Source organism: Ricinus communis, chromosome 9 (assembly GCF_019578655.1).
Source record: "Ricinus communis isolate WT05 ecotype wild-type chromosome 9, ASM1957865v1, whole genome shotgun sequence".
Taxonomy (NCBI): domain Eukaryota; kingdom Viridiplantae; phylum Streptophyta; class Magnoliopsida; order Malpighiales; family Euphorbiaceae; genus Ricinus; species Ricinus communis.
In genome coordinates this window covers 6,544,183-6,555,104 of record NC_063264.1, presented here as the reverse complement: position 1 = coordinate 6,555,104, position 10,922 = coordinate 6,544,183, and the positions used below count along the sequence as shown (strand labels likewise).

Here is a 10,922-nt window from a genome sequence, read left to right as displayed (position 1 = left end):
CTTCACCTTCCTATTTGGTGGTTTTAGAAAGCTAAAACTCTTTATAGCTGTTAAAATTTGTTCCTTTCAGAGTCGTAAAAGAAATAATTGGTTGAAGCAAACATCAATCATTCCTTTTCCTTTTTTTTTTTTAATATAAATTATTATTTTTTTCTGTTTTATATATCTATTTACAAATGTCGTATTTTTTAAATTTATAAATTACTTTTTTTCACTATATTTTATTTAAAATTTATTTTAATATAAACTTTATTATATTTTTCGATCACAGCTTATTCTTGAATGAAAAATTTAAATAATTTTTATTTATACTTGTCCAAAGTTAAAATAAATCATGACATAAGATGAAGAGATATTTCAAACACATGATTAAAGATTTCTGATAAAAACCTTTTATTTATTTTTGTTTCTATATTTCTTCATCATTCAAAATGTAACACAATTCTTATACAAACATGATAATTCATTTAAAAGAAAATAATACACAATTAAAAAGTTAGATCGCATTGCACATTTCTTTTGATCTTTAGATACATATAAAAAAGACCAATATAAAATAATTTATACAAAAAAGAAAATAGATATGATTCTTTCGATCTCCTTCCAGACTTTCTATATGCTACGTTTATATTCTTTAAAAAGAATATTAAAGGACAAAAATTAAAATTTTATTATTACGTTATCTATAAACATGTCTAATTAAATAAATAATATAAAGTATATATTACACTATAATATATAGATATATAATCAATATAAAATTTAAAACCAATTGTCCCTAAGTGATGGCTCATGTCTATTAAACGTGTACATATACATATCATGGTACATAGAATCTGGAATCTATTTAAGATTTTTCTTTTAAAATAATTTGTTTAGTATTTTTTTTATTACTGTTCTATTTTCAGCTCTATAATAAAATCTCCTCTTTTATTGATTATAATTTATATTTTTTATTCATGAATTCATATACAATATCTATAAATTATTTGATAATAAAAGAAAATATTTATAATAATTATTTGACATTAGACTGTTATTTTAAATCTCAACCATTCAATTATACTTCTTTAAACAACTAGTAACTTGAACAATTGGTTAAAATAATATTAAGTATATATTACAAGATATAATAGATAAATATAAACTTTAATTATTTATATAATTAAATATTTATATTTTATTTTATTAATTTTTATAGTTTAACATTGAGAGTTTTATTTTATATTATTTAATACCATATTAAATATATATTGATAAATTTAATTCTATCAAAGATTTCCTATTCAATACAAATTGTTTACTATAAAAGTGATTTTTAATTTTCAACTCTTTACAGTGGGGAAAAAAGAAAGAAAGTAATGGCTACTTAATTGAATTCTAAATATTAAGGTTCAGCTTTTTAATTCTAAAAAATATATAAAAAATAAATATTATAAAAGATAAACACTTTATAATTAACTAAATTTAATTTTTAATAATTCTAAATAATATTATATATATATAAATATAATTTATTTCATATTAAATTAGGATTTAAACAAAAAAAAAAAAAATTGTTCTATTACCTGTTTCACTTCATACTTTAGGTAACAATATTTGCGACACTGTCATATGACACTAAAAGGTTTACAATATAATTGAGCAGAGTACCGCCACGTAAGACCCTGATACTGGCGGCTGACGTATAGAGCCAAAATGATTGGGCAGCGACAAAATCATAAATCGGTGGACTTACGTCATCAACCACTTTGGTTACACAGTAGATTTTTCGCGTCTATTTTTACACTCACAATATAACTAACTCGACCAATCTCAATTCTTTTCAACTTCTAAGCCAAAACTCAATTTCATTACACTGTAAGTCAATTTTGCTTCTTGATTTAGTGTCCTGCGTTTCTTTTTTCTTTTTCTTTTGTCCCTTGTAGCAGTTGCTCAAATTTAATGTATTTTCATTGAAGAATTTGAGGCAAAGTTCAAAACTTTGTGCATGTATTTTCATTTCTGAGTTAAGCAAAGTTCTTTTTCTGAATTAAGCTGATGTGATTCTTGGAGAAAATAATGAAAATGGGAGAGAAATAAATGTGAAAGATCAAATCTTTTTCTTTAATAGCTACTTTTTGGCTATTTTTGGTGTTTGTATATGCAGGCTTGAAGGGAATATTTGTTGTAATCATAACTATGGCTGGATCAGAGTCAGTTTCTGCACCAATTGGAAATGGGGTCAACAATAATGGTGATTTGCTCCCTGCATCTGATGATGTTTTTGGGGGTGTAATAGTTGATCTGAAGGAGAAGATGGAACCTCAAGTCTTTCTTGCTAAGCTCAAAGCTTCAATTTTGGCTTGGAGGCAACAGGTCTTGTTTGTTGTTTAGAAAACCTCTCTTTCAGATTGTTTTTGAACTGGATTGGATATATCTTTGAGTAGATAGTTGTGTTTCATAATGCTAAAGTCCTTTCTTATTCTTTTTTCCTTATATATTCTGCAGAGTAAGAGGGGAGTTTGGATAAAGCTGCCTATTGAGCTTGTAAATCTTGTAGAGATTGCAGTCAAGGTAATTACTTTCTGCTTCTGTGAGATGAAACATAAGTTGGGATAATTTCCCCATATGATCATCCAACTATTAACCAAAATTGACATAATCCCTTACAAAGTCCATTGTGTCATTTTCCCATATGCTGCAAGCTGTCTGAACACATCCCCCTTATCTGATCAGTGATGCTTTAGATGCAGTATTTCCTCCAAAATCAATTAGCATGTTCATTCCAGAATCAAGATGGAAACCAAGATTTTTCTTTGTCTTTTCTTTCCCCTGTGCAAATTTGTGTAGATTATCATGTATAAGATGGTTTGGTTATGTTAATCATTGGAAATTAGTACTCAATCAGCTTTTGTGTTTTCAGATCCCAACTTGCAGAAAGTGATATTAAGCAATGAGCAGGAATTCTGGTTATTTATACTTGTCCTATTCTAAATCAGGGGATGAAAAGATTCAAGGATGTACTGATCATTATTTGCTTACATGTTATGTTCAATGATGTGTTTTGCGCTGATTTATGCTACACAACAGGGCAAGATATTGACCTCTATTGAGACATCTGTTACGATGATGACAGGAAGGATTCTCTTATCACCATGCTGAGCCAAGTTACCTCATGCTTGTTTACTGGCTTCCTGAAACTCCGAGCACCATTCCTGCAAATGCTTCACACAGAGTAGGAATTGGCGGTATTGTCTTGAATGATAAAAGAGAGGTATTTTTCTACATTACTCCTTAAATTTATCTCTCTTAAATCTCTCCTGTGTTTTCTGTTTTATCTGATTCTACTTTGTCCAGTTTATGTTATTTTCTATTCTCACAAAACAGATCTAACGCCATGCCTCGCCTATGTGTTTGTTCTAACTTAAATGAAAAAATGCCTTTGCTCCATGTTTGTCTCATCGAGAGGCTTTTGGCATATATTATGATCTGTAAAAACTGGCAATTGCTAAAGGGCCACTGAATTTTTTGCTTTCATATTTACTGTGGAGTCTGAAGAATCAATTAGTTAAGAACTGTTCAAACATAAATGGTCCCCGAAAACAGTCGTGATGGCATTGGCAGCATTTATATACACCAAGGTCTGACCTAGAAGATATATAATCCTTTGACACAGAGTTACAGTCTCACAGAAACACATGCACAATCCCTATCTTTTGGGTCTTAAAATGTGGAATCCTCTTGTTTGTTAGATACTCGTTGTCCAGGAAAAGACCGGCGAATTTCAAGGAACAGGTGCATGGAAAATCCCCACTGGAGCTGTAGATGAGGTACATGCATAGAGTGAGCAGTTGTTTTTCATTTTCCAAATCAATTCACTCCATTAACTATTTAAGTGATCTCTTCAACGTACAGGGTGAGGACATCTTCACGGCAGCTATAAGAGAAGTAAAAGAGGAGACCGGTGTAAGTAATAAATGTATTTCTAATGTCTCTAGGCCAGTGCAGATCTGTTTCTAATACCTCATGTTCAATTTCTTTTTGCTCAGGTTGACACAGAGTTTCAAGAAATTCTAGCATTCAGGTTCTTTTTTTTTCCCGGGTTACCAATAAATTGCTTTAAGGAGCATCGATTTTTATCTCATCACTTTTCTCGTTAGTATTGTTTAGCACTTCCTTTAGCCTACCTGAAGTATGAAATAAAGACTTGGTGACTTCAACCAGGTGGATGCCTTCACATAATCTCTCACATATTTATGCCCTTACAGGCAGTCGCACAGAGCATTCTTTGGGAAGTCAGATATATTTTTCGTGTGTATGCTGCGTCCATTGTCTTCCCATATCCAGAAGCAAGAACTAGAGATTGAGGCTGTCCAGGTAATTCCAGGCAATAATATGTGATTTCTTTCTATTTTATTCTTAGTTTGTTTGTTCAAAACACTGATATCGTCTGAGTTTACTGGTTTCTATAGATTCACTGTTTCTTTTATCTCTAAATACATGAGCAACTCCTGAAATCAGCCAATCTATTTTTTGAATTATTTCTTAGCCTATATGCTAGCTTCAATGCAATGAATATGCACAAAGATGATACAGCAACTAATACTCTTTGTGCCTCAGTGGTAGCAAATTCTGCCGGTTGCTGTTCCAAGTGCTCCTCATTTTCTTTTATCTTGTGTGGAATATGAGTTTTGAAAATTAAATAGAATGCAATAACTGATAACAAGTGTAAATTTATTTTCTGTAGTGGATGCCAATCGAGGAATTTGCAGCTCAACCTTTTGCTAGGAAGCACAGACTTTTCAAGCATATTGGTGACTTATGCTTGGCAAAGGTCGACAGAGATTATGCTGGATTTTCTCCAATACCTATACCATTGATTTTTGAAGACCAGATTAGTTACTTGTACACAAACATTCGAGATTTGAAGCAGTCGAGTTCTGCTGATCGCCAATAGAAAGCAGGTTACTATTGTTGTACTTTCTGTAATGTAACTGTATTATCTTATTTATTAATATTTAAACTGATCCTTGCGCACACTTTAATAAGAGAAAGCACTTGCTTGACCCCTGAGAAATTCCGAGGTTTCTGCTATTGATGTGAAGAAAAAACCTGAAGAGTGAAGATATTGAATAGGAAATGTCTAGCAACAATGCCCGATTGGATAAACTTTATGCAGAGTTCACTGTAAGAAATACTAGAAACTATGTTCATCCTCTAGCCCCTTGGAAATGATATGCCCTTTTACTTTTTATGTGCTTTTGATATGTTAGGCAGCTTGAATATGCATAGCATTTTACTTTGTTGGACTTTTTCTTGTTCTTTTTCCCCTGTTTGGACTGTGGCATTAGATAGATAATTTTGCTCGGAAGATTTCTCTGGCTTATTCAGATGGGATTTTATTTCATGCTGAAAGCTTCCAACTGATAAAGATGGATGTTAGATTGCTAATGTGTGTATCCTGTATCAGTAATTCAATATGTATGCACATAGCATGGTTGCATCATGCATATGCCTTATCACTTGTCTGCGCCTGGAGATTTCTGTTTCTTTGTGCAAATACGTTAAGTTTGTAGATCACCTCTACAGAAACACGACAGGTGGTCTGCCATGCGGCACAAAATACGAAGCACAGATTAGAAAGGGATGAAACATGCAAAACTAAATTAGAGAGCCTATGCTTATAAGTCTTAAACCAAGGTGTATTGATTTCTGTAACTCCCTAAACTCGGTGGTTGTCAGCTCTTGTGCCTTGAGAAATTCACTATTCCAAGTTTTGAGTGAGGTCTGTCCAAGGAAAGAACGATATGTCATTAACAAATTTTGCTTTCCTTTCAACACTTTTTCTCTTAGTCCTCTATCCCGAGCATGCAGAGCCGAGGAAACTTTCCAGTGATGATTTCTTTCCTTCACCAACAGGCTGTCTGAATTGCTCCCTTTGTCAATACCCATGCAATCCTCTTCCTCCACCACCTCCATCACTTCCTCAGTACCCTATATATGGAGCACCACCACCTCCAATTCCTGAGTCTCCATCATATGGAACTCCACCACCTCAAGTCAATTGCACACAGTTCCCAGCCCAGTGCTGCTTTTATCCCCCTCCATTTCGATATCAGCCTGTTGCCGAGAACAGTTCTGTTTCTTGTTCACCTTTTTACTTTGTTTCAGCTATGTTATTGGCAATCTGTGTTTCTTTTCTGCTTTAGATTTTACATGCTTTAATATTATTTGTAATAAAGCCTTCCTTACATGCACCGGGCTGCTTCCTATCAGTTGTGTACTACTTCTACATATATAACTGTAGTTCTATGAAACTGTAATTCCTATACAGCTTTAGTTTTCATTATCAAGGAGTACATAGACTATCCGGTATTTATTTGTATATGAAAGCTTTACTAGTCATTTTACTGCTATTTTATTTCTTGTTCATCTGTTTTCTTTTGGGTGTTCATCAGTTTTACCTATAGAATTGCACTTGTACTTCTGAGCAGCTGGCTGGATGGCACAAGTGCCATTATCAGAGGGGCAATAACACCATCACTACGTCTTTCATAATACTGGATTGATCTGTGTAAACAAGTCCTTTCATAATTTGAAGTGGGTAGAGAGAAAGAGAGTATGGTGGATTGTGAGAGAAGGGGTTTCTAGTGGGTGACAAGTAGCAGAAAGAGCAAAGTCTTAATTCCCACCTGTCATTGCGGATCGTTTTTACGTGGGGGAGTGGGACTGTTGCCTTTTGACTTGACTCCCCAATTTGTGTTTGTCTCTTCCTACCTAACTGAGTGAGATGTTTGTCAGATTTAGCAATTAAGACTTATCCCTTTGTAGTTCAATATGCATGTGGGCAAAAATAGATGCAACAATTAGCAGTTCTTGATCAACAATTGCAGTGAAATGACAGTATTTGAACCTGGTAAGAGCCATGGCAAGGTAATAATCCCTGCAATTGCCTTTTTGTCTTAAACTGGCACGAACGATAAGACACCTACAGGACCTGATAATTCGGTCCCAAAAATGCGGTGGTTTTGAGTGTTTTTACTTTATTTTTTCAATTAGCTCCACTTGCTAGCTTTTTTTTTTTTAAATGGGAACCCAACTGTTAATATTGGTTTTAGAAGAAGAAAAGATTTTTAATTATTGGAATTATTTGGAGAATGTTGATTTAAAATCGAGTCCCATCTCAGGACTAGCAAGTCCCTGGCCACCAGGCCAAATTATGATTAAGAAAATCAACATCCAAATCATGTGGTTGTGGCCTTGTGATGTTCAAAATTCCCAACGTTGATAATCATATTGCATGAGATTTTGTGTTTGATGGGGAGGTTTTAGCTCTGATTTTTAGATGCCATACCCTTTCCCTCCTAGTCTCGTTCAAGGGGTAGCTCTCTTTTTCCATATTTAAACTCCTATTCAAGCTCATTATGTCATTTTTGCAGTTCCCTCAGAATGATGTTACTTCACCTTTTGCGATCATGTGAAACTTCACAAAATGTTTATGTGATGAGATGAGAGGGTGATGGGATTTTGCAGATCATATGTCCCCCCAAGTTTTCCTGAAAACAGTTTAAATTTACTGAAATTATCACACTGACATATATTTGTCGTTTCACATAACAGAAACTAAGAATATGTACTGATCTTCTCAAAATGAAAGCACTAAGAAAGCTACAACTATCTTCTGGAGCACAGTAATTTTGAATTGCAAATGACTTGGTTTGAGTAAAAAGGAAATTTTATAGGAAAATTATGTTGTATCTGATACATGGGTCCTTGTTGCTTAACATGAGGCTAATATTTGCTTGCAAAAATATCAGGGCATTCTTGCAATAGTGAGCAACAACTTTTACCTCCTCGTTTCCCATGACATTGGTAGGTTGCTTTTGATGATATTTGAATAGACATCTTTTTGAAACACAATAGAAAATTTGGACCACATTGAATGATTTGCATCTAAGTAGTTCACATAAAAATTTGGAGTGGAGGAAGCATGCTTCCATCCCACCCTGACACCGTAGTTTCTTGTAGCTTACTTGCAATTAATCTTTTGCCCTTTCAAGGGCTACAGACTTTGTGCCTTCTCGTTTTTACCCAACTGACGTGGCGGTTGGCATTATTTTCCATTTGAATCACAGAAACAGTCGGAAACTTTAAAGACAATAAGACATGAATGAATAATAATTCAGTGTAATCTAACATTTCCATGAATGAAGCAAATATTGCACACAATAGTTTTTATATTACTATGACAAAATCTTCCTGATTAGTGACAATAACAGTGTATAAATAGATTTACAGCAGCATCTAGGACAAAATACAAATCACAAACCTCTGGAAATCCTCTTGAATAGAAGAAAAAACGGAGAAAAAAAGGAATAGAAAATTAACACACTAACAACAAGAAGAAACTAAAAAAGGGTAAACACATCCTCAATGAGTAATAAATTAGCCCATGAAGAGCTTGACTTATTCCCCACAAACTTGGTGAATATGAATGTTGATAAAACTTACAGCATGAGAAGTCCTAAGCAGACACTTAATACCTTGGCAACAAATCTTCCACCATTAAATCTCACGCCAGCACTGTCATCAGCTGTTTGATCTGCTGGGTCATCATCAGATGGTGCATCAGCCGGAGAGTCTGATGGAGCTGAAGTGTCATCCTTGCTAGATTTTGGTCCATCTGCTGCTTTCTCCGGAGCAGGCGCTGGAGCAGGGGTTGGTGCTTCTGCCTTGAACAACTCCTTAGGCAACAAGACCTTGTTAATGGTGTATATAGCAAGTGGCTGCTCATCTATCAAAGTCCCAATTATTTTTGCTGTCGCGGTCTTCGTCTTCAATGTCACATCCTCACCATCATTTTGCACTGTGAAATCAAACTTGTTTGCCCCATCAGTAGCCAAAGTGTTCATGACACCATTGTTGGATTTTAACATAGACAAAGATTGGTAGATAGGCACACCAAAGAATTCAAGGAATGACACTTTGCCTGCGGCTGTTAAGTTCTTGTATTTAGGTAGAAAGGCTTTGAATGGATCATCAAGAGGGCAAAACACTGTTAATCCTCCATCAATATTGTCCTGACAATGATAACAATCAAAATTTATGAACATTTCATTGTCAACAAAAGGGAAAATTTACACGGCTATAAAAATATGCCGCTCTGCTCCTATTTCTATTTTATTTTATGGACCACTGCCAGACAGTTTCTAATAAATCCATTCCTCATTTTTGTCCACATATAAGAGCTGGTGTATGCAATGGCACTGCTCCCAACTCCAAAATTTCCTGCCTTTATGAACTTTGGGATCATCCTGAATTCAATTTTTTTTTTTCAAATTTACATCTGTAATATTTGTTTTTCAATTACAGATACAGGCAAATAAATCCCTTCAAAAATTTGAATTAATGCAATTTTCTCTAATAGAAAACTACTAAAAGAAACTATGTTCATGTACCTTTTAAAGCAATACACGTTCCTGATTAAACCAATTTTTCAATCTTAAACAAAACCCAGTTCATCTTTTAATTAATTCATAATGATTATCATTCATTATTGGCAACAAAAGGCAAAAACTTTTAGCTAATGCCAGTGCCTAGTAAGAGTAATATAATCGTTTCTAGAACTGGGAGGTCTCGAATTCAAATCCTAGCCCGAACCCAATTAGCCAAATATATACACACACACCAAACATTTCATAATATCCTATGTAGAATTCTAGATCCATCCTCGCATCACACACTAATTCAGTCAATCATTCTGAAAAGCACTAAACTTTATGAAAATAGTAACAATTGGGTACCTGATAAGTACTAGAAGCTTCAGGATTGGCCAACAAAGTATCAGCAAAGAACTTACAACCATGAGCAGACATCATATCAGTCAAATTCATCCGACTAGGCTCCGGTGTAGGAGCAGCCGCCACGTCAGATGGCAAAAAATTGCTAATCTGGATGATAGAAATATTGTAAGGCACTTCCTCTAAAGACTTAACAAAGAAAACACCGAGATTTCCATCATTATCCTCAGGACCAAACGCCACTTTCCCTCCTTTAATATCAGTGATGTTAACGAACCCAGATGAGCCTGGAGCTGATCCGGTGGCCTGAAACATGGTGGCGGCAAGTGCAGTTCCGTTGGTTATTTGGTGCAGTTTTTTGGCGCCAAAGTAGTCTAAAAGAACGTGAAGAGAAAGCATGTTTTTGATAGTGTAGATTGATGGGTGTTTTGAGAGAAGTGCTGACATGGCAGTGTTGTCGATAGCGCAGACGGTGATGGTTGTGCGGCGGTTGATCTCATCGGCGAGGTGTGTTATTGTGAGGTAATGGTTGAATGTGGAGAATGATGGGTGGTGAGATAGGAGGCGCGTGATGTTGTGCGCGTTTGTGAGAGTGAGAGTGCTGGTGGAGAAGAGGAGGAGGAGGAGGAGGAAAGAAAGTAGAGCCGAGAGCCGCATTGTGCTGGTTGTACGGTGGAGAGAGAGAGGAGTGAAGTAGTAAGAGCACAAGTAGGCGAGAAAGAGAGTGAGTTTTTGAAGGGATCGGTCAAGTGTTTGTAGAGAGTGGAGAGATCTTAGAGTGAGATCTTTTTGGATTTAGTCTTGGATTTTCATTAATTTACAAAATCATGCCACCCTCTTTTTTTTTTTTTTCCTTATTATTATTATTAATATTTATATAAATATTTTGATAACCGAACCGTGATCAAACTGGTTTAAAATCTGAACACCAACTCAACCGGTCGGATTGTTTGCAGTCTGTTAAAACCTTTTTAATTTTATTTTATTGTTTTAACATTATATAATTAAACTGGTCAAACTAGTTGATCCAACCGTTAAATATGATTAAATTAGCCAGTCAAACTTCGGTTTGATCAAACTTTTCGATTTTTACATTCTGACAAATTTATGGTTCCGAATTTATAATTCTTCTTTTTTTTT

General features: G+C 34.6%; 2 protein-coding genes across 2 annotated transcripts; one reads left to right on the top strand and one right to left on the bottom strand.

Moving 5' to 3' along the window:
* The first annotated feature begins 1,720 nt into the window (after positions 1-1,720).
* On the top strand, positions 1,721-6,367 carry LOC8286828 (nudix hydrolase 10). Its single transcript, XM_002522697.4, has 9 exons — positions 1,721-1,860; positions 2,150-2,358; positions 2,491-2,556; positions 3,119-3,256; positions 3,735-3,812; positions 3,898-3,948; positions 4,032-4,066; positions 4,251-4,359; positions 4,730-6,367. Exons 2-9 carry the CDS (start codon positions 2,182-2,184, stop codon positions 4,937-4,939), a joined length of 864 nt encoding a protein of 287 aa, XP_002522743.1. The 5' UTR covers positions 1,721-1,860; positions 2,150-2,181; the 3' UTR covers positions 4,940-6,367.
* A 1,834-nt stretch (positions 6,368-8,201) lies between these two features.
* LOC8286830 (fasciclin-like arabinogalactan protein 1) lies at positions 8,202-10,566 on the bottom strand. Its single transcript, XM_002522699.3, has 2 exons — positions 9,786-10,566; positions 8,202-9,062 (listed from the first exon to the last, which is right to left on the bottom strand). The coding sequence occupies exons 1-2, from the start codon at positions 10,437-10,439 to the stop codon at positions 8,490-8,492; spliced, it is 1,227 nt and encodes a 408-aa protein (XP_002522745.1). The 5' UTR covers positions 10,440-10,566; the 3' UTR covers positions 8,202-8,489.
* Between the last annotated feature and the right edge of the window lie 356 nt (positions 10,567-10,922).